At 37.0% G+C, this 25250-nt stretch overlaps 1 protein-coding gene across 4 annotated transcripts in view; it reads left to right on the forward strand.

The window, feature by feature from the left end:
* Positions 1-25250, forward strand: part of ascc3 (activating signal cointegrator 1 complex subunit 3) — a 368031-nt gene that overhangs the window by 25401 nt on the left and 317380 nt on the right. For 3 of the 4 annotated variants that reach the window (XM_008432857.3, XM_008432855.2, XM_081597178.1), the window contains exons 4-5: positions 4004-4575; positions 20528-20642. In XM_008432857.3, the coding sequence (XP_008431079.2) occupies positions 4004-4575; positions 20528-20642 (687 nt within the window). The remainder of the gene's footprint in view (positions 1-4003; positions 4576-20527; positions 20643-25250) is intronic. The other variant, XM_008432856.3, reaches the window with a different exon arrangement.

Below are 25250 nucleotides of genomic sequence, written 5' to 3' on the forward strand. Positions count from 1 at the left end.
ACAACTAGGTTCCTTTGCACTTTGTATTGCCTTGTTGCTGAAAATGTGCTACATAAATAAATAATTCCCTTTACCTTTACCTTCAATCTTACACTTTTAGCATGGGTGTAAGTGTGTTTGCAAATATAAAATATATCTGCAAACCACCATCTCTGCCTGCTGACTACCATCTCTGCCTGCGAGCCTCCACTTCTGCCTACTACCTACCACCTTTGCCTGAAAGCCACTACTGTCTCTCCCTGCAAGCTACCATTCTTCTCTGCCTACGAACCACCATCTCAACATGCTAGCTACTACCTCTGCCTGCTAGCCATTGTCTCTGCATGCTAGTTAACATCTCTGCCTGCTAGACAACATCCCAGCTTACTACATTGTCAACACTTTCCTGAATTCCAAGAAAATTGAAGAGAAGGCATGCCTTTTGGTCAGATAAGTAATGAGACTCCTTCTGATATTGTTCTTAGGTGTTTACACCTTTGAAAATGTACCAGTCTTCAGAGGATTTGTATAACAACTTGGCTCACTCCTTCAGGACTTACTGAAGGAGTGAAGTCTGAAGTCTATGACCCTCGAACAAACAATTTTGACTACTTCAGATTTTATTATAAACTGGCACCACTTTAATCAAAAGCCAATAGATAACTTAGTTCATTTAATGTGCTTGTCTGTCTTAAGGAGCTGTTTTGTGTTAAATGAATCTTCTCTTTTACATCTTGCTCAGGCAAGGAAAATTGGATTAGTATCAAATGTAAATGGTCAATTGAAAAAGCCTCATTCTACTTTTACTTTTAGTATCAGGTAATGTGCAACCTAACCCAGGTCCAATTATTAGCAACATTGACACACCGGAAGAATTCAAAACCAGATCAGATCTTGGTATAATACATATCAACACTCGCAGTTTATTGCCTAAGATAGACCTGGTTAAAATCTGGATTGAATCTACTAATACGGACATCTTAGTTTTGACTGAAACATGGTTAAATAATTTCATTACCAATAAAAATATTTCCTTAGAAGGTTATAATATTTTTCGTTGTGATTGCCTTAGGAAAGGTGCCATCTATGTAAAGAACAACTTCCATGTTACACTTATATCTTCTCTATCCATTCCAAAACAATTTGAATTACTAGCTTTGAAAATTGAATTCACTAAGGCTCAGCATATCACAGTTATAAGGTGTTATCGACCACCCTCTGCTGTCTCTGATGCACTCCCTATTTTGTCTAAATATCTAGCCGACCTAAATAAAAATGAATTTGTTTTACTTGGAGATTTAAATCTAGACTGGTTGACAGCATCTCCAGATAGCTTAAAAACTGTGATTCTTTAAATATCACCCAGTTAATTAATTACCCCACTAGACTTAACAACAAATGCCCTCTAAAATCATCACTCCTAGATTTAATTATGATTTAACGCTCCGCATAAGTATACAGGGATAGGAGTTTTTGCAAACAACCTTAGTGACCCTTGTACAGTTAGAAATCTCAAGTTACCAAAACCTAAGCCACGTATCTTGACCAAAAAAGATTTAAAACGCCTAAATGAGCAAGCTTTTGTTCATGACTTGCTACATTTTAACTGGAATAGGGTCTCTCTTTTTGATAATGTTGACCTTGCCTGGCAGTTTTTCCATGAAGAGTTTTTAAGACTAATAAATAAACATGCTCCTGTACGTAAAATTAGGGTAAAGGGGCGAAATAACCCACGGTTTTCCCCAGAAATTGGGGCTCTGCTTAAACAAAGAAATGCAGCTTGGGCTAGGGCAAGGAAAAATAAAACTGAATAGCGCTGGCTTTGTTATAGGAAATTGAGGAATAAGTGTACCTTATTAATTAGGAAAGCAAAGTCAGACTATTTCCTTGCCGAGATGATAAAAAATTTAAATGATCCCAAGAAATGTTGGAAAACAGTGAAATCAGCTACTGAGCAGGCGCCACTGAGTGACTTTCCAAATTTTGTTTGGAATAAAAGTAAAATGGTGTCTGATAAATTAGCAATTTTAAATTATTTTATTGAGCATTTTATTTCTGTTGGCTCTCTATTTGATGATTTAAATTCCTCTGGCCCAAATGTAAATACTGATGAGCAGTTTTTGAATAATGATTGTAACTTCACCATTTTTAATTTTTTCACCTATTTGTACAGCTGAGGTTCTCAGAGAATTGAAAAATATAGACACCAAAAAATCGGCAGGGCCAGATAACCTGGATCCTTTTTTTCTAAAATTAGCTGCAGAGTTTATAGTAGAGCCATTGTCTCATATTTTTAATCTAAGTTTAATCTCTAATAAAATCCCTAGTGTCTGGAAATCAGCATTTGTTTTGCCTCTATTCAAGAGTGGAGAATCGTCACAGGTAAATAATTACAGACCAATTTCTAAACTGTATTCTAGCAAAAAAATTTGAAAAATTAGTTGCAGATCAATTGAAGATTTTTTTAGATTCCAATTGTGTTTTACAAAATGTACAGTCTGGTTTTAGAAAAAAATATAGTACTGTTACTGCCACTTTAAAGGTTATTAATGATCTTATTCAGGTTCTTGATAACAAAAAGCATTGCGTTGCTCTGTTTATTGATTTATCAAAGACATTTGACGCAGTAAATCACACACTTTTAATTGATATTCTACGCAGGATTGGGCTCTCACATCAAGCTACGATGTGGGTAGCTGATTACCTGTCAAACAAAACCCAGAGAGTTCAATTGGCCGGCTTTACTTCCTCTATTCGTACGGTTTTAAATGGTGTCCCACAGGGCTCAGTTCTTGGCCCACTTTTATTCTCTATCTATATAAATAACTTGTGTGAAAATCTGTCATGCTTTTTATCTTTTTTATGCAGATGATTTAGTGATTTACTGCTATTCTTTATCACTTGTACAGGCAATTCAGTATTTGCAGTCTGCTTTTACTGTAGTTTAAACCCTCTTACAAACTCTGAAATTGGTTTTGAATGTGGATAACACAAAAGCAATGTTTTTTTCCCACTCTAGGAAACTATCAGAGATCCCTCCATTGCTTACCACTACTGTAGGGACACAAATTGAGTTTGTCAGTAATTATAAATATCTTGGCTTTATTTTAGATAAAGAGCTTTTAAAAATCACATAGCAAATTTGCTACCAACACTGAAAAGGAAGACTGGGTTTTATTACCGAAATGGTTCTTGTTTTACTCTTAAAGCTAGAAGTAAATTTTTAGCTGCAACATTCCTGCCACTCTTGGATTATGGAGATGTTTTATATATGAATGCTTCAACCAAATGCCTTCAATCATTAAATACTGTTTATCATTGTGCTTTAAGGTTTGTAACTGGTAGCAGACGTCTCGCATATAATTGTGAGTTGTATGCAAAAGCTGAATAGCCTCCTTTAAGCGTACAGAGAAACAATCACCTGATGATCCTGATTTATAAATCTCTACTCGGCTTGGCTCCAGCGTATTTAGACTCTCTTTTACATAGATCTATTAATTCCCATTCTTTACGCTCCAACAACATTTTTCTTTTGCATGTTCCACGTTGCCGAACAGAAAAAGGAAAGCAAGCTTTCAGTGTGATGGCTCCTTCAGCCTGGAATCAGCTCCAGTCTGAACTCAATATGTCAGAATTGGTTTCACTGGACTTATTTCGAGCGATTCTTAAAAACAGGCAACGAGATTCTTTTAAACAGTGTCACTGTTTTTAAATTATTTTATACTGTTTTATACTTATGTGTATGTGTTAATCAATTTTATTTTGTAACCAGGTTGCTCTGTACTACAGACTTATGCCCAGGTCTCTCTTGAAAATGAGATCTGGATCTCAATGGGGTTTACCTGGTTAAATAAAGGAAATAAATAAATATCTAGGAAAATATAAAATGGCAGTGCATGTGTAGGAATGGATAGGAAATTCATAACTTGGTAAAAAGCTAGGTGATCACAAGCTATTTTCAGTGCTGCTGTGACACGAAACTATTATTTTGTAAAAATGTTTTTGTCTTTTTTCTGTTTAACAGTTGGTACTGAACATGGTCAAGATGCCATAGAATGTGCTGCTGTCTTTCTGTTTGAGACCTTCCAAAACAAAGACCATGTTGGAACAGAGGAGACCCGTGCCATTAAGCAAATGTTTGGGCCATTTCCATCGTCTGCAGCTGAAGCTTCTTGTGCTTGTGTGGCTCGGCTGATTACCCCACTTGATGACTCCAAAGTCGAAGATTTCATCAAAACCCAGCGTTCCCGTTACCACTACCAGCGAGGCTCTACCTTTGGGCGCAATGTTAATTTCTCTTATGACTTTTACACGCTTGACCCACTGGAAGACCTCCAAGGTTCTGATCTTGGTGATGAGAAAGTGGACTTTGTCAACTTTCTCAATAATCAGCAAAGTGGATATAAGTCTGCCAGTGAAGATAATGAGCCCCGCAGTGGAACAACTTTAAGCTCTGGAGATGGATCCATCCTTCGAAGAGAAGTGGAAAAATACCTGGAAGGAGGAAATATGATTTCATCTAACCCAGAGGAGCTGTGCACCTCCTTGTTTGAGATGCTAACCTCCCACAGGAGTGATGATGAGCTGCAGAATGAGGTAAGGGATAGAAGTCTAAAAGAATTTCTATGTCTAATAAAGTAGTGTCAGATTTTGACAGAAATATTTTCCTTCATAAAGACTTATAAACTGACTGACAGATGCATATTTCTTTAGCCATGTGCTGGTTTTATTCATATCAGGTATTTTGTTCCCTTAGGTGGCTAGGTCGATCTGTATATGTTTCTTTAGCATTGAGGTGTAGTAAAGATTTTAAGTGGACCATCCCACCACAGTTTAGTCTTCCTATAAACACAGACTGTGGAAGAACCACAGTGCTGGCTCTGTTGGACCTCAATTTAGCATTCAACACTATTGACCATGACATATCGCTGAAATGACCGGAGAATTGGGTAGGACTCTCCAGTCCAGTATTCAACTGGTTCAAATCTTACATAAAGAACATTGATTTCTTTGTTTTAATAGGTAACTTCTCATAAAAGCAGGCAGAAGTCACTTGTGGGGTACCCAAAGGTTCAATCCTGGGATTCCCCTTATAAAATAAGTATAAGCTCCCACGAGCTTGGGTTATAACAAGAAATAAGATTAGCTACCATGACAATGCAGATGATACACAACTCTACATTACGATGTCACCAGATGACTCTAAACCCATCCAAGCACTGAACAGATGAACAGATACAGTTTTAACACAGCCACACAGATAAATGTGTGGCTGTGTTAAAACTTTCTCCAGCTGAGCAGAAACAAAACTGTTGTAATCATCTTTGGACTTGAAGAGGAACGATCTAGACTCAACGCACAGCTTCAGTTACAACAGCTGGAAACTAGCGATCAGCCTCGGAATCTAGGTGTGGTGATGGACTCTGACTTGAACCGTCAGAGCCACATAAAGACGGTTACAAAGTCAGACTTCTATCTCCTGAAGAATATTTCCAGGATTAGAGGACTAATATCTTGGCAAGATCTGGAGCAGCTTTTCTTGATGGGGGCGGTACCGTCCCCCGGGGGACGTTCAGAGGATGGCAGGGGGCGATGGCGGAAATTTTTACAAAAGGGGGACGTTTGCTCGAAGGTAAACTTTACACCTTAAATGCACAACTATACCAGTTTAGACTTTGAGCAGCTTGTTAAAATTGTATTGTGTAACATTAAAACATGCTTCGCTGCAACTGTGTCGATGGTAGCTCTCCTTCTCTTCAGTATTTGAACGGAGCTGCGTCTTGGTGCAGTTCCGTTCTTCTGCTACTGGTAGCTTCACCGCGTCAGTTCAGCGTCATCCTCCACAATTTAATTATTTATTTTTTGTTCAAAGAAATTGAAAAAAAAATCAGGACCCTGTCAATTACAAAATTAATCATATTGTATTTTCAAAGGTTGTTTTTAGCAGTAAAAATGTTATGTTCCCACTCCCAGATCAAAAAACACATCCATATTTGCCCTGAACCTCACTATCTGCGTTAAATGGTTCGTTCCTGCTTGGAGCGCTTCACCATGACGCTGTTCAGCTGCAGACAGTGGAAGACGAGAACAATTGTGGCAGTTACTATGCTTGCTAAGAAAAGTTATAAAATCAGGTTTTCAAAAAAAAATAGAGAGGGAAAAAGGCAAGAGTGTTAATTTATAACCCAGTTTTTCTCCAAGAGAGGTGAGTAGACTGTGTGAGATCAAACATTTAGCATAGTTAGCTTAGCTACAAACTGCTTTTTGCCTCCTTTTCACTAGCATTTAATGAATTAAGGGAAAAAAAATTACCAACATATTCATATATTTAACTTGTCCCTTGTACATGTAACAACAAATGAGTCAAGCAGCAGCAGCTCTAACCCACGTCCCTCCTGACCTGTTCTCTTCTGAGTGAGATTAAAGCTGCAGTATGTCATTTTTTTATAAAAAATGTTTTCACATATGTTTTAAAACTGTCATTATGTTGTGACAGTATGGTATGAGAGGTAATCTGTGAAAAATCTATTTCCTCTGCCTTCTCCCAGTGCTAGAAACAACCAGTCAGTGGCAGGAGAGTTTTAATGCTGTCAATCACAATCTCATGTGGTGCTGCTCATTCGTCCTCCCCCTTGATTTGTGCTGTGCTGCAGTTAGCATAGCACAGAGCTGTGCAGATTCAAACTGAATGCTCAGTTTAGTTAGCATAGCTACTAATGATGACAAATAAACGGTTTCTTGTAATACGTTTTCGCCACCATTATCACATTTAGCAGTGAGTAAATGAGGCTAATTCACAGTGCTAAGAGCGTCCTACTAGTTCTGATTAGTTGTTTTGGTCAGAACGGTGCATTAGTTTAACCAGTAATAGTAATTCAGGAAGGAGATGGAGGAGATTGATTATTTTCACAGATTATCTGTCTCATGACAAACTGCTTTGACATTGTGACAGCTTTAACAAATATGGAGAAAACATGTTTTTTATTAAAGTTATGTAATGCAACTTGAATAAAATGCAAATACAAAGCATTTTTGAGAAGTCTGGATTGCTTTATGTGTAGTTGCACATTGCTTTTGACTGTTGCTCATGGGGAGAGACATTCCAGTAATCTGGAACTAATAGAAAACATTTAAGCAACCTACTTGCATACTGGATGTGGACTGTTGGATGAAGCCTTTAAAATTGTGATGCTTTTTTATGGGTCAAATAGACTCAAAAAAATTGTAACAGCAGCTGCGCAGGGGGGCCCAAGCAATTTTTTGTCAGGGGGCCACAGTTCCTGGCGGCGCCCCTGCAGAGGACGATATGGCAAGAATAAACCAAAACAAAACTATAATCCATATTCCTGTCTCCTATAGAGCTTTGGAGCTGACATCACAGCGTGACGTTTACGTCGCTCGACGCCATGTTTGCAGACCAAAACAAACTAGTCAGAACACCGGTGTTTTCATTGTATTACCGACCGCAGCGAAGTTGTTTTGCGAATTTTATGCTGGATATTGGCCCTTCGTCGAGCAATTGACATTCAGCTCAAGGTTGATCCAATTTATGAACGCTAATTTTGGCCAGCTGTTCTCTACCGATCCCCCCTCAAGTGCTTGGAGGTTCACATAGGGACCGTCAATTTCCGTACACTCCTGTAATTAAATGCTTTGTTTTGTGACCAACTTGTACAAAAAAGTGGTCATTCATGCTATTAAACGAGGCACACTATCTATATAAAAATTTTAAGTCATATTTAATATTTTAAATAATATTAAATGTTTTCTTCAATAGCCTCCAAATGCACACTCATGTTTATTACATTTTAACACTTTTAATATTTTTTTAGCTATTTCTGTAGTCACAATTTTGTATTTTTCTTTAATAGCTTCTAGGTCATGTCACCTATTAACTCAAAATCTGTGTGAAATTATTCTACTAAACTATATAGATTAGGCATATTTTTATTCCGTTTTGACCCCTTTTTTATTTAACCAAATTTACATTTAAAAAAAATATATATTTTTAAAAAGTTCATAAAATTAATTTCCTCAGATGATAATCACATTTGTTGCCTGTAATGTTTAATTTCATAAAATTCTGGGACAGCATCTATTTCATTACATGTTCACTTACCTGAAATATGTTAAATACAAGAAATATTTATTAAAGTGTGATCTATTTCATAAAATTTACTTGTCACCTTTATTGTTTAATTACACGTTAAATATTTAAAGATGGGCTCTTTCATCTGGCTTGTGTCATGATGTGGCGGTGGACACAATGCAGCAGGCAGTAGACGTAATTTATGTGGATATTATTTTAATGAACAAAATAAACTAAATCCAAAATCCAGGGAAAACAAGGAAATCCAAAATACAATGAAAACAGGAGACACAAGGTATAACAAAGGTAACGACTGGCAACGTGGTGAAGATCTAAACAAAGAAATAACCTAACTAGAATTACTAAAGAAAGTCTAACTGAACCTAAAGTGATAAAATAAGAACTAGTAACACTACGAGGGGAGCTAGAACCTAAGAAAAAACCAAACTAGAATTACTAAAGGAAGATATATAATATATATAGACTCGAACATGAAAGAACAACTGAACATAGGGTGATCAAATTAAAAATAAACATTACTAGAAACACTGCAGGGAGGCTGAAATAAGAAATAACTAGAAGGATAAAAGAGAATTAAACTATAGTCATTAAAGAAGGCTTGAGATGGACTCAGACAAACAAGGACAGAACCTAAAGTAACTAAAGAATTAACCTAACTAGAAACACTATAAAGGACTGAAAATAAGGAAAGCAGTAATATAATTCTAATTACACTAAATACCTCAAATAATAGTATCAAAAGGACCATGAAGGGCTAAACTAAAGTGAACTAAAACATGAAGCTAAATAAAATGAAAAACAAAACAAACCCAAAAACCCAGTGTCCTGACGGATGTCTGATTATATAATTGTTTACTTTAATCAAATAAAATGTTTATTTAAAAATATAATCTTCCATTACATGTATGTTTATTACCTGAAATATTTTAAATATCAAATTTTTACTTAAAATGTGGTTAATTTTTTTCACCTGTTTACATGCAACTTGAAGTGCTTGAATCAAACGTTTTATGAATGTTTACCACACAAAATTATTAAATGAGAGAAAACAGCCTCTTCCAACTGCATACATATTTCAACACAAATGGTTTATGTTCCTATTCAGAGTCTGCAGCCTTGCTGAGCTCCTCTCCTGGCGTTTCCTCGTCAGCCTCTCCAACTTACTCCTCTTCTACAGCCTCCACTACTGTGTTTTCATTATTTACCTCTTCTGGGGTAAATATTGAAAACAGTCTCTGTAACTTGATCCCCCACTTGTTGATGGTTTTGCTGTATCGCCTCTTTAATTGACGCGCATGCAGTGGTGGAGAAAGTACTCAAACAATGTACTTAAGTAAAAGTACAAATACACAGACAAAAATTTACTTAAGTAAAAGTCAAAGTACCACATTATTATTTTACTTAAGTAAAAGTAAGAAAGTACAAGCTTTTAAAACTACTTAAGTATTAAAAGTAAAAGTACTTGCCGACTGTATTATCCAACGGCTTATATAATGTCATTAAGTGTAGCTATCATATTTAGTTTTAATAAATTAGTAATGTACCATTTTAATGAGCAATGCTGCAGATAAAGCATGTTTTTATTGTGTTTACCCTGTGACAGTTTAGATTTAGATATGTTATTCTATGCATCAGAATTTCAGGGATGACCTGCAGGGTTAAATATAATTAGGCAAAATGAGAGGAATTATTATACCTTTGAAATGTTTTATTTAATTCAAAATAAACACATTCAAAAGAAACTTGTTTCCCTGAAAAAAGGGACTATAAACTGACCTAACAAACATCAAACGATTTGGAAACATCTAGTCTTCCGTCCTAACAAAACATGAACTTAACTTTTTTGCTATTTTAACAGCTATTTTGAGAGAACTGAAAGGGGCTGAGGACATACAATCAAGGAAGAGGAGTCCAACTTGGAACTGCCACATAAAGTTCTGTAGCCTCTGTATATGGGTGCGCCTGATCTGAATGAAATTGGTCCCCCCACATTCTTCAAATCAGACAATTGGTGTCAAACATTTGTGCCTTTTATGCAGAAATTTTTGTTTGTTTGCATTGCTTTCCTTTGAAGATATTAATGAATGTCTAAAGGTCCAAAGGTCAACCAGTCCCCCGCCCCATTTACGAAGTCAAAATGACCTTTAAATGCCCATTGATATCTTCAAAGACAAAACAGGAGAAACTCAAATTTTGCTGCACAAACATTTGACATTGATTTGAAGAAATTGTGGGGGTCAGTTTCAGTCGGCCTACTCTAACCATAGCACCACATGAACTTATCATTTTAATATCACGGCAAGAATTTCTTGTTCAGCTTAAGCAGAAGTTGGTTCTCAAAGTTTTTAGAGTCCAGCCTGGCTCTTTTGGGTGAGAAAATTTGTCCTGCTATACTGAAGAGTCTTTCGCAGGCTGCTGAGGCGGGCAAAGGTGTGTTTACTTTTAAAGACAAATTAAACACTGCCGGAACTGACTTGAGAATATCCATGGTATCACTTGTGCTGGCCAAATATGCATCTAGCTGTCTGGTAGTCTCTTGAATGTTGCTCTTAATGACTCTGAAGTAGTCCTCCTCATCTGATGAGCTTGAGTTGTTCCGAACGAGCTGCATTGGCTCTTGATCCAGGTTTGTCTTGATGTAGTCCAGTCCTATACAGAACAATCAAAATTAATACCACATAGGAAACATAATTCAGCAAAATTTTATAAATGATACATAAATGTCACCAATGTACTTTTAAAACCACGAAGTAGGTCTTAACAACTACATATATATGACCATAATGGGTAGCACCTACAATTTTGTTCCTCAGTGATATGAGAAACAAATAAGGGAGGTGAAGACTGGATATAATTTATTCAAATCACAAACTGCTATACACTCTGTAATGTATAAAATTTTTGATTTATATGTCATATTTTCTGATGACCAGGAACTGTTCTTTGAATTTGAGAACAATAGAGGATTTTATTTTTATTATTTTTAAATGACCATTTAGGAACAATTTATATGATTTACCCATTTTCAGCATGTCATCATTGGTTGTCCAGGATGTTCGGAACTTTGGAAGAAGAATCGCTGCTGCAATGAGTTCAGGGTCAGCAAGCACGGGTCCAAAGCTCTGCTGTATCCCTCCTTGAAGTGCATCGATCAGTGGCTGGCAGAACTTAGCGGAGATTCGTAGGCGGTCAAGTTTCACACTCAGAAGGCTTATGGTGGGCACCAGCCATCCCATATGGACGTCTGCTTCTGCCTGCATTATATTGAGGGCCTTGGCGAATGGTCTCATGGTTGCAACATATTCAGTCAGGAAAGCAAGCTCAGCAGGATTTAACCTGTTAAACAAAACAATTATACAATTTAATGTAGATTTATATTACATGTTAGTATTAACTATTTCATAAGTTATATATACTAATAACATGATATACTAATAACATGTCTTTTTACAATTCACTAGCAATTGTGCCTGATTAAAAAGAAACAAAAAACATTTGCATAAATCTTAAAAAGTTATATTGCCATCAGACTGTTTCTGTAATTTGACTTTATTCCCAACTAGTTTGTGTAGGGTAAGTTTTCAGCAGTACTGGTATCAGTAATGCTTATTTCAGACTCACTGACAAAAAAGTGCTATTAAGTGTCACTTACAAGGGAACTTTAAGTAAAATGCAAACTGCTCTGATGGCCCCTTCTCCATTGTCTTTGATGATCCTCAGTATACGTTCCACCGCCAGAAACGGGGAGTTCCACCTGGTGTCATTGAGGCAGATGAGTTGGAGCTTACACTCTCTTTCAATTACCTCAGCAGCTATTGTAGATTGAGCACTCTTGTTCCACAGACCCCCACACTTGGCAAATGATGCACGTGAAAGCTTTTTGTAAGTCTCATTTGAGTTTGCTTTGGTGGCATCCACTGCTGAGATCAGATTAAGCACATGACAGGCACAGCGATGATGCTTTGGTAGCTGATATTCTGAACTATCATCTTCTTCATCCAAGAGAGATCCAATCTCAACAGCCTCTACCTCCTACTTCCACTACTTGGTGCCCTTCAGCTAAACTTCCTACACTAGATGTGTCCAGACTGTTGTTTTCAGCAGGGCCATAAACCCTAAAGGCCTTAACAAAATTGGAGCCATTGTCAGTGGTGGTTCTCACAATTTTCTCCCGGATGTTGAACTCAGTATGAATATCGTTGAGACCAGCCAATGCGTCAAATGTGTGGGGACCTTTAAGTCGCCTGCAAGCAAGAGCTACCGATGATCTCTCAAGACTTTCAGGATCTATCCAGTGAGCAGTCACTCCAACAAAGCTTTGCCGGTGTGAAGTCCAGGAATCCGTTGTTGTAGCAATGTATTGATATTTTGCATTGCTTTTCTTACATTTGCCTTCATTTCTGCGGTATTTCTTTCAATCATGGTTCGAACTGTTGAACGAGATATCACAGTAGAATTAGGCTGAAGCTGCAGCACCAGGCTTCTAAATCCTGCCTGTTCTACTATTCCAAAAGGGTGCAAACCCTGGACAATGAAGTTTATCACTGCATGGTCAACACTCTTCTGAGAAACTTTACTGCTTTCCTCAAGTTTTCTCTGCTTGCTGGTTGAAGCACCTTTATTGGAGTCAGATCCTTTCCTTTTGATGACCACTGCAGTCATTGCAAGGTATTGCTGGAGATGACTGCCATGCTTTCTCTGAAAATAAACATATGCTCTTTATAAATCTTAATCCTAATTTATACAAATTAGATAAGAATAATAAAAAACATCAACTGTTAACACACAACACCATCAAACACAAAATCCTGAAAGGATGGGCTCTTTAAAGCAGTGATCTCAAACTGATCCCTCTGAATGTGCTAAGTTCTTTGTGTTTTGTTGCCATGATACTAACACACACGTGAGTAGCTCTACACAGCAGCAGCTGGTCTCCTTCACTGCCCCACATTTGTAAACCCAGCGAGCGTCTTAACACTCGTGCTGCATTTACAGGCGCCTTGAAAAAGCAGGTTACGACATGTTAACAACGGCTTAAACAGTTTCAACTCCTGAAAATAGTGACAAAAAGCACAGATATGGGAAGTGCGGAAGCCTCTACTGTATCAAATTGATATAGCAACAACGGAGAGTTGGCCATTCTAAGGTAAAAACAATAAACGCCTTCCAGGCCAGGGGGGTATGGCTGACTCTGTGGGTGGGAATGTCCGCCAATGTCGCCGGACTTGCGACAATTGAGTCTCATTGGAAACCATATTCCAATTTATTGAATATGACTGTAACTGTTACATGGAGATTATTTTAATGGCGCTAACATTTATTCAATAACCAGGACCTGAAGGAGTTTAGCGTTAACTTAAATGTAACATTCATGGCAGGAGACGTGATCACGACCGCAGTAATCACTGTTACTTGCAAGTTCATGCTAGCTTATAACAATATACAGTAATCATATTTATTTACTGCAGTCGAGTTCAACAAAAAGCTTGCTAAGATTACATAAGACTTCACTAACATAAATTTATTTAACATCAGATAGCGTTTAACAACTTACCTCGATACGTTTTTTCAAATTTGATGGTGAATTTTTGAAAGCTAGAATTTCATGCTTTCGGGGAAGGCAAAGGCGGCATTGGAATCTCCAGGAATCATTTTTTGACCCGGTTATTTCAAAAGAAATCTTTTAAATAAGGCCGTGAGTGGGGCAGGTCTTCTGGAGGATGACTATCCTTGGACTCCATTCTGGGAGTTAATGATTCCGCAGGTCCTGCGTACTGCGTTGCTCTTCTTGAGGGAGGGCCTAATGGTTATTTCCCGCTTTGGATTTGTTTAGTGGATGATTCCGCTCTCGCCATTGGATACTTTCAAACTAACGAACAAATCAAAAAACCGAAATGCGTCTTGGATGTAACGAGTAACGAAACGCTGTATAGGAATGTAGTGAAGTAGAAAGTACAGATATTTACTGTAAAATGTAGTGGAGTAAAAGTAGAAAGTACCCATTATTAAATCTACTTAAGTAAAGTACAGATGCACGAAAATTGTAAATGAAGTACTTGTACTTCGTTACTTCCCACCACTGCGCGCATGTCAGTCCAACATTGTAGCGTTTACCTCGCAGTGACCCATATTCTGCACTGGAGCCCAGTCAGGATTGAGCTAATCCATTTCATACGTCGGTTTGCCTTTAAGAGGACATATCAGAACACACATCACTATTAATACTGTAAATTTAATAACACTTGTAAAATAGTTTACCTCACAATAATGTAATAACCCCGATGTACAGCATGTGGTCACAAAGTAGATGGCATTATGTAGAAAGAACATTTTGTGGAAAGTCATCAGCCAGGAAGTTAAATCTTGGGTGCCACGGGTCCTCCAAATGGACAATGACTTGAAGCATTCTGCCAAACTGCTTACAAAGTCAATGTTTTGGAGTGACCATCACAAAGTCCTGATCAAAGTCCTGAAGCTTGTGGAAGGATATTCAAAATTTTGACCACATGACATGGGTCCAAAATGTTTGACCCACGTCATGTTTGATATATCAGACATGTTCGACATGTTTGAAATCAAAATGTTTGACTTCGCTACTTTTTTTTATGAAGTTTTCATTTTTTTCATTTAATTTTTTATGAAGTGTTTTAAACTTATGCCTTTTATTATCTTCTTTGTTTAAAATAATAAAAATTGCCTTAACATTTTTTTTCCTCACACGTTATACAAGTATTTATCAATCAGAAACAAAATTAGGTAACCCTAATTGACCTAAAACAGAAAAGTTTATTATTTCGCATCATAGAGCGGAAAAGAAAGTGTCTTTTTATATAGTGTATGTAAACGCCTGGTTTCAACTGTGTATGCAGGAGTTGAGTCCTAAGCAATCTAAATAGACTGCTTAGCATTATAACTCTCATAGGAGTTGGAATAAGATACAGCTCATCAAAACAACCTCTTCTCTTATTTGAAATTGGTTTTTATTTAACTGTGAAAGTTTCTTTATCATTAAGCTTTTTTCATCCTGCTTTTCTTTGTATATTCTCCAAGGTATTTATCTTTTCCAACCACGTTGCCAGAATTGTACAACTTAACCTGGTTACTGTTGGTTCCAATGTTCGTCACGTAGTTGACATTTGGGAGTGAACTCTCCCACTGATATCTTTAGATGTAGAATGCAGTGTGTGTGTGAATGTGTGTGTGTGAGAATGAGTGGGAGTACACCTGCAGGCTCTCTGTGCATCTACCTCTGTGTGACTCCAAAGTCAACAGTAAAATTAAAAGGCTTTGCACTTGGTACCATTAAAGATAACAATAAAAGAACTCAGTCCTTATTATTTCTTATTGGTATCCCTGGGAAGCTGACATTTTGTGGTAGTCACAGAGATCAACATGGGAGCAAAAAAGTGGAGAGCCATCAAGCTACATACAACATTTAAAATGAAAATAGCATTTTAAAACGCTGTTTTAAAATAAACTTTAGAATTTAAAATAAATGTTTTTTCCTTCTTCAAAATATTTATTTTTCCTTATTTTGTTTCCACTTAAGAATTATAAGTGGAAACAGCACCTCAGACCTAACTTCTGAGATGGACACATCTGTAGATGTATTTCCACGTAACACCTCTCACTGACTGCTTCTGTGTGTCCAAACTGACCATTTTTTCTAATTTCCTCTTCTACTATTACTCAATTTGTATTATTTGCTGTTATTTCAACTATTTGTCAATTTATTTTCTCTACATGGAAGTTACAACTGATCTGCTCATGCCTTCCTAGAGAGGGGTGTTGACTGAGACAATGCTATCTATGAAATCTGTTTTATTCCCCACATTCCACTTTTTCCATTTTCATTTTTCAGAAGTCCATTGTTCTATTTTAACCATATTTGCTAACCCAAAAAATAACTATGCACGTAATTATGTTGTGAAAAAAAAAAGATTGAACAGATCAACAACTGGAGTCTACAGTTATTCTGGATAAAAAAACCTGGGTTGCTGTGGTTCAACAAAACATTAGTTTTATAGGGTGTTAAAAAGTGCCTCCACCTCATTCTTGGAGAACTCAAACCTTAAGTGAAAAACTAATACCTGTTTTTAATGTAAAAGAAAATCTCTTTTAAAAATGCCTTGAATGTTGAATTTAAAAAAAAAAAAGCACGTTAAAAAAACCTGTAAAAGGTAGTCAGGACCTTTGTTCATTTGTTTTTCTTCAATCTCCACCAAACCAGGCAACAGCAGGTACAGGAGCTGCAGTGGCAAAAACCCACTATTTACTCTATATCCTTCCTTTCTCATCAATGAGTGAATTCTGTGAAATTGAGTGTTTTATTGCGGATTGCATTTTGTTTAATCTGCAATTCCGTTTTCTGCATTTCAGAAATCATAGGGTCCTGGTTAATGGTGCCAACAACTAAGCATTCTTTGTCTCCTATGTTTTACTTTCCATTAACATAGAAAGTACTCCGACATCGGTTCATCTATTATCTTTTTGTGTATCTTCTCTATCTTCCCAAATCTCCAGTCGGTTGATGCAGACGGTTACTTGTCATGAGCCAGGTTCTGCTGGAGGTTTTTTCCTGTTAAGCAGGAGTTTTTCCTCTCCACTATTGCTACATGCATACTCGGTATGATGGGATGCTGTAAAATAAACAAAGTGACTGTCTACTGTCGCTATGTGCTCATTCAGGACTAGTGAATGCTGCAAGTTAATGATCTGATGCCATCTTCTTTTAATAGATAAAATGTTTTAAAACTAATTTAAATGATTAACTGAGCTTAATGCACTGTTTTATAGCTACAATTAATTGGAATGTGTGTGTGTGTGATTGAATCAAAATTATTTTTTTGTAAAGTATCACAAGTTGACATTTAATTGTATAAGTAAACTGAATTGAACTGAACAGAAAAGTAAAAAAAAAGGCTCAGGTCAACAAAGAGGGTTGTTGACCTCCAAAAGTCTAGTTCTTATTTGGGTGCAATTTCCTGATGTCTCAAAGTGTCATTTTTATCTGTTCAAACAATTATATGAAAATGTAAGCAGCGTGGGAATAGGGCTGGACGTTCTGAGGAAAATCGAATATCTCAATATATTTTTGCTGTATCACAATACACGATATACTGTACATCATGATATTTTTAAATGAGCTCCAATGTTATTTTAAACTATCGACCTCGTGCAGCATGATATCACCCATGCAAGTTCCTGCCCCCATTTCCCTGCTGGACTTAAATGTAAGCTCAGTATATGGAAAAAGGGGATGCATGCTTTGCTAAGAATTGTCTACACTATGACTGCAAGGTCAGAAAAAAGTTTTAAGGAAAAATAGCAAGGGAGAGGGAAGTAGGTTAATTCCTTGCTTGACTTTTACAAACTTAACATATAGATGTGCTGTGGACTAAGGTGTGTTTTGGTTCAGCTTAAAAATAAAAAATGGCAACCTACACACAAACTGAGAGATCAGTGAAGCATTAGTTAGCCAAGCTAACTCCAAGCTAACTCAACAACCGCTGAGTTAGCTTGGCTAATAGCAGCGGTGGCTAATATACCACAGAGATCACTTATTAATAATCGCAAAACATCAAGCCTAAAAACATAAAACTGTACCAAACTGAATGTTCTGTTATTTTTTGTGGTAATGTTTGACTGTTTTTGGTGCTGAATCTTGATGCATAAAGTGTGTTGTCAGTTGCTATGGCAATGAGTCTGGATGTAGCTTAAACCCCACAAAGAGCGAGAAAAAAAAGAATCAGTGGTTTTGAGTTATTTTTCCCATTGCATAGCACCAAATGAATCATACCTACATCTCTAGGTTTCACTTTAATGGAATACTTCTGCCGCCACAGTGCAGCTGTGAATGGCATGTAAAAGAATAGTCATATTAGGTGGTGAAATGCATTTGTGGTACAACTTTTTGTAGCAATAGTTTCATAACATGTTTCACAAATTACCTCATTTTGTTCGACATCCTCCATCCTCCTTCAAAAGAAACAGAAAAAGAGATTACCACATGGGCTGACACTGATGTTAGTCATTGTTTGATAAATTGGTATTGGTCCCACTGATAAAACTGTGCTAACCATTTATTTTTATCTGGTTGCCATTTGTGTTTTGTAGGGGAGAGGGCCAGTCATCTTTTAAATGGATTCTAATTGTTCAGTCATTCTAAACCCAATCATGGTACAACACAGAACAATCAGCCTGATTATTATTGGTTATTACTTAGCAAGCAGTGTTATAGTGTGTTGTTTAAGTTAGAGTCCAGCTTGTACCCAGCTCAGATCCAAAGCAGTCGCCCAGGCAGTTAATGGTGGTTCTCAAAGTAATACTTTATGATCCCAGTTATCAAACTTTTCTCTTTCCTTTTAAAGAGATATTGTACATGTAGAAGGTTTAAAATGTATGACTGAACCTGATGAACAAATGATTAATGATGTTCTGATGGTTGCAAATAGCCTGTCTTTCTCAATATTAGCTAACTCAAAATTTTATTTGAAAGTCTAAGCTTTGTATTTGTTGTGGTAATTACTTGGGATGTAAGGTGTATTAAAGTGGATATTGTAGTTTTGAGGTGATCTCAAGGTGCTCCTGCCCTGCCTGTTGGGGATTTTATTCCAATAATGCCTTGGCCTTTTTCATATACCAGCTGAAAAATTGAGAAGGTGAAGCTGAATAGAAATATGGCAGAGGACACTCATATTTCATCTCCTGTTCTGATGGGGAGTTATTGCACAGGTGATGCTTTAGAATTAGACTTGCCTGTAGGATGTCACCTGGCCAGAATCTATCTGAAAGAACTAGTTTGCTTATCTGTCCCTGCGGGATTCTCACCTAATCAGATAACTCCAAGTGGATAATTCATGAGACTTCATAAAGAAGGGAAAAAAATGCCCTGTGAACAGGGGAGGCCACATTACTTATCTCCATGCCACCACAACACGCCTCAGCTTTAAAAATATAGGAAGAGGGCCACATGGATCATGGCAGAAAACATTTGTAGTTGTAAGGAGGTCTGTCTCAGTATCACATTTCTCAATTCTTTTCAATACTGGCACCAATTAATCACAAATTGCGTAAACAGTTTTAAAGCTACTACTTTTATGGTTATAAAAGTCGGGTTAAGTGAACATGGTAGAAAGGGAGTGGAGGGCCACTAGGCCAATCTGAATTAATTCATGCTCAGTAAGTATGCACCAATTTCCTTAATTTTGGGAGATTGGTTGATACATGTATGTGAAGCCCATCTTACCTACATCAGCAAAGGTCTAAAAGTCAACCACTGCCCTATTCTGCTCTGTACTGATAGAGATTTGACTGACAGACCCAACCACCTGGTCACGTCTGCACGTTTGCAGTTAACATTAGTCACCCCCCTGTTGCCAACTCAGCGACTTTGCTATATTTTGCGACATTTCAGACCAAAAATATTGGTATTGGCCAAAATTGGGATTGTTTTCATTACATTTACTCAAACTCAATCTTTTAAATAATCAGCATTTTTATTGATCAAAAATAATTAGGATTATTTATATATATATATATATATATATATATAATAAGACAGTTTAAGTCCAAATAAAAACTAGGATGTGTATCCATATCTAGAATTTTCATATTTAGAATTTTCTGTTGTGCAGATTTAAAAGACTAAAAAACTGTTTTGAAAGTAACCTAAAGAAACATTTCCAGGTATAAACTATACACATTAACTGTCCTTTAAGTAGAATGAACAAAAAGTTTCAGTAACACTTTATTTGAAGGGGTGTGCATAAGACTGACATGACACTGTCAAAAACATGACATAACATCTGTCATGAACATAAAGCCTATATGAATGTTTATGACAGTTGTCATGATGTGTCAGTCGGTAAATAATGACACTTTTAATGCAAAGTTGCTCTAAAAGTTGCATTAAAAGTCCATTAAAAGTGCCAACATTGAATAATTTTGTAAATAATGACACTTTTAATGCAAAGTTGGCACTTTTAATGGACTTTTAATGCAACTTTTAGAGCAACTTTGCATTAAAAGTGTCATTATTTACCAAATGACACTTTATGACAACTGTCATAAACATTCATAAAGACTTCTTTATGTTCATGAGAGGTGTTATGTCATGGTTATTACAGTGTCATGTCAGTCTTATGCACACCCCTTCAAATAAAGTGTTACCAGAGTTTCTTTGCTGAGTATTTAGATTAATGCTGTGGCTCTGTGCAGGATTTGTTGTTGTTTTTCTGTGAGTCTCTAAGTGCCAGGTGGCCATGTTTGTGAGGCTAACCAGCGGAGCAAATTCTGCATCAGATGGATGGTAATCACCAGGTGTTCAGCCTTGGCAGAAGCACTCTGTTGGTTGTTGGTCACCATTGGATGTGTTTACATGTTTTGATGCGTGTGGCTACAGAGTGTAACGCCCCTTCTATCTCTATTTTCCCTCAGCTGTTTGAACTGTTGGGACCAGAGGGCCTAGAGATGATATCCACCCTTCTGCAGAGCAGAACAACTATAGTTGACTCCTTTCTCTCCCCAAATGAAAAGACAGGATATCTACCAGGTGAGACAACATGGCAGTTTTGGGATCTGATCTGTTCTTATGGTTTACAAGAACTTTTTCTCCTATACTGATGCACATGTGGTACTGACACATTTTCTGTCATTTCAGTCATCTTGAGTGAATTTCATTTTTACTTCGAAGCCTGCCTTGTATGGCATTAAATCCACCTACTGCCATCCTAGATATTTATTTTAAGTAGGATAGAGATGATGTTCTATGACCAAATGTGACTGGTTAGACTATAAGTTCAATTTTCATACTCTTCTGTTTTTGCACAATATAGCATGTGTAAGTAATTATTTGTTTTTTATAACAATTAGAGCTGGGCTTGGAGATCTCTTTAAAGTTCACAAAACATTTGGAAAGGGTGTTGCCTTATTTTTTGTTTGTTTTTAAAAAAAAAAAAACTTTTTAAAGTAGTTTCAGTGGAAATTTGGCACAGGCCAGTTGCACTAATTCTCCAAGCTAACTGAATTTTCCCACTAAGGGACAATAAAGGCTATTTCTATTCCGTTCTATTGTGCAACAGGGGTCTAGTTATGTCTGTGAATGACTGTAATTGATTGATTATGGCGTTTAATAATATGCCCTAATATTATAGAATATAGACTAGTATTTTAGACAAAAATGACTAAACTAGGGCACCACTTGAAAATACCCTAATAATAATAGCATAATAGAAATTCATTCTCAGTTACTGAATATAAATTCAGCAACTGAGAATTAATTTATATTATGAATACCTGCCTGATAAGGATTCAGTTTTAAAATAATAGATGAAGTCTAGCACTGACATTATCTGAATGGCATGTATTCCATACATGTGTATGGAATAAATACAGACAACAAGGTTTGGAGGGGATTGAAACTGTAAATAACAGCCTTTTATGTATTTCAGTATAATAAAAAAGCACAGCAGAGCAAAGTTCAAAGTAGCATTAAGTTCCAACTAGCAGGTTACCAATCATTATGCTTCCTCTCTATGCTCTACTTTTGCACTTATGATTAGGCATAGAAAGAGCCATCTGCCACAGGACATTCAGTACCAACCACCAACACGAACCTGTTTCCTAGACAGATTAATCTAGGTTTATAAATGACTCACTGATTACGGTGCAGATTGTATTATCCATCTTAAAAATAACAAACCAGCCAGTGAATCTTAAAACACAATCTAATCCTTGTTACATTTAGAGCCAACCAAAGGCATAAATGAACTAAACAGCTGCCTAAAGCACCCAGGCCTTCAAAGGACCAATATAAATGCTAACATTTTAACACAGCACAGATGTAGAATTTTAACATTTGTTTATTGAGAATGACAATGCTGTTAATTTTTATTTAATTGTTTTAGCATGGAGAAAAGATTTTGAAGCTGGTATTTTTACTTTGTAAAAGTGCAAAGAACAATCTTTATTAGGGATGCTCCGATCAGGTTTTTTGCTGTCGATTCCAATACCGATCACCCATGAGGCCAATCTGTCGATCGCCTGGATTGACTGTTTATTTTTCGCGTTAATTATAAATTATACTATGTGATCTGGCAAAATTAAAAAATTGTAATAAACTCACCTAATTAACATAAACATGCAACATACTTGCAGGCACAATACAGGAGCTACTCAGTCAAAAGAACAACTGTTAAATGTAGCAACCAGTTACACAACATTTAACAGTAAGGTTCTCTGTACCCCAAATTGTACACGAGTCAAATAAGTCTCCATACATCCCCACCTAGTGGTGATTCCACTTCTTGCCTGGAGGAACTCGCTGACGGTTCTCTTTCATCGGCCATTAAGATCGAGCTGCAGATAGCAGCTCGATCTTGTACCCAAAGAAATGAGTGCCATTTCTCTGGGTTGAAATGGCACTCATTTTCAAAACCGAACTCCAATCAGCTCTTATTGAAACCTTGCCGAGTATAAAGGCAGAGCTCCTGGCAGTTAAGTCGGAATTAACTAGCAACATTACAACTGTTCAGCTGGATGTGCGCGCCTTGAAGGACACCGTAGGCGAGTTGAGGACATCATGCTCTACATTCACCGACAATATCACTACCCTACAGGCTAAGGTGGAACAGCTGTCTGCGGATTTGAAAAGATTAGACAATAAATGTGATGACCTGGAGGCCAGATCTTGCTGCAACAATTTGCGGCTGATAGGCATTTCAGAGGATTTTTCCACCTCAACTACAGCCATTTTCACTTTGCTTAAGGAAGCTTTTCAGTTGGAAAAGGAGCCCTTAGTGGACCGTGCCGATCCTACTCTCCAACCGAAGCCAAAACCTGGACAGCGATCTCGTCCTATAGTTGTTCGCCTGCATCATCATTCGGACTGTGTGGACACAGTCGAGCTAGGACCCAGCAGCGGATCATGATTGGAGACACACGCTTTTCTGTTTTTCCTGATCACACGGCGAGGACAACATAGTGTTTTTACAGGAAACCCATATGCGCACCAAAGATCAGGTCAGGCTAAAATGTCCTTGGGTTTCTGATGTATTTCATTCAGATTTCAACTCAAAAGCCAGGGGGTGTGCTATTTTAGTTGGTAAATCAATTCAGTTTTCAGCTTCTAAAATTATATCAGATAAAAATGGCAGATACTTAATTGTCACTGGTACTTTATTTTATGTCCCAATTCTGTTAGTGAATATATATGCCCCCAATTTTGATGACCCAAACTTTATGAATAAGCTATTTGAATGTCTTCCCTCTTTAGATAACAATCTCCTTATAGTAGGCGGTGATATAAATTGTGTCATCGATCCAAATTTAGATTGGTCTGACTCGTGCAGATTGGTACCTTCATTAATGTCTAGATTACTCTCAGATTTCATGTCAAAAAATGGTTGCATTGATCCTTGGATATTTTACAATCCCCAAACCAAGAAATGTTCTTTCTTTTCCCACTTGCATCAGTCTTTCTCTCGTATTGATTACTTTTTTGTCGACACTAAGCTAATTCCTGATGTTCTTGCAGTTAATTATCACCCCATTGTCATTTCTGATCATGCCCCTCCTTCGTTAGATATTAAGTTTGCTTTTCAACATCGATATGTCACACCTTGGAGATTCAACCCTTTACTTCTTTCAGATGAAAGGTTCAACACATTTATTGCAGCTCAAATTGATGATTATTGCACTAAATCAGAATGAGAGCAATCCAATTTTATATTTTTTACTTAGGGAATCACTAAAACCATTCTTACGAGGACAAATTATCTCATATTCCGCCCATTTGAATACGACGTGTAAAGCAAAACTGCTAGAACTTAGTGCTAATATTACTAATCTGGATCAACAAATTATTTCCCCCTCATCAAGTTTACTTAAACAACGGGTTGATTTACAGACTGAATTTGATCTTATCACCAATAATGATGCAGAGCAACTTCTCTTACGATCATGCTCCACTTATTATGAACATGGTGATAAGGCTAGCCGACTTCTAGCTTATCAGCTTCATTGTCGGGCAGCTTCGCTTATGATCACACAGATAATGGACTTGTCAGGCACTTTGCATCAGGAACCCACTACTATTAATTAGAGATGTGCCGATCAGGTTTTTGTTTTTACCGATACCGATCACCCATGAGGGCCAATCACCGATACCGATCACCGATACCGTTCACATAATTTTTTTTGTTTTTTTTATCATAAACATTACCGGTTACATTATGTGGAAAAAGGAACTATGAATTCACCTTAATTTAGACTAAAACTTGTTTTTAATAACTTTTTCCAAGAAGAAAACTAAACAAAACAGGCATTGTGCAAATTATACTGCTATTGATAATACTATCTTTAACAGACTGATAACATATGAAGGCTCTGAAGAAGCTAAATAATGCAACGAGCCAAAATAAAACCTCTCAACATTTCCAAAAAAAATTCAAGTATAAAACTTAACATTCAAAGGCAAATACATGATCCATTAAACAATCCTGAGTTTCTGAATAAAAACTTTCTCATAGCTCGGCGGCTAGCTGATTACTGCTAGTTCTGAGTGGCTCTTTCTGACTGAGCGGAGTAATTATGCAGAACTAGGAGGAGGCCAAGGAGATTGATTTTTTTTTTGTTGAGATTATCTGTCTCATGTTAGGACAGCGAAAGTTTTAATACGTATGTAATATGTATTTTTTTTAAGTTAGATGCTGCAGCTTTAAACAGAGGTTCGGTGTGAGAGTCACTACCAGGTGGAGCAGAAGCGGCGCTCCGTCTGTCAAATATTACTACCTGTAGCGCGTAACAGCGATTCAACAACGAGAACAGAACCACATCGCAGCTCGAAGACTTAAATAATTTTGCAGGTTATTTGTTTAGCTTTCTGACCATCATGCTAATTCGGGTGAGTGTTTGTAGCTGTGCGCTGTTTTACCTGCTATTTGATCCTCCATATGTCTTTTTTACTGCAGTGAGCCTCGATGTAGCCAAACTCCGTCAAGTATGGCATTGTTCTTATGTCGTATTAGCTTCGTTGTGTTGATGCATTTTGACTTGCTTCAATTTTCCACCGCAACACGCAAACTTCCCCATTCACTCAGTGCGTTATAGTTCCACATCGCTTAGGATTTGTTGCTGCGTGTTTGCGCAGTGTGAAGGAAAG

This window comes from Poecilia reticulata, chromosome 16, assembly GCF_904066995.2.
Source record: "Poecilia reticulata chromosome 16, P_reticulata-male-v2, whole genome shotgun sequence".
Taxonomy (NCBI): Eukaryota; Metazoa; Chordata; class Actinopteri; order Cyprinodontiformes; family Poeciliidae; genus Poecilia; species Poecilia reticulata.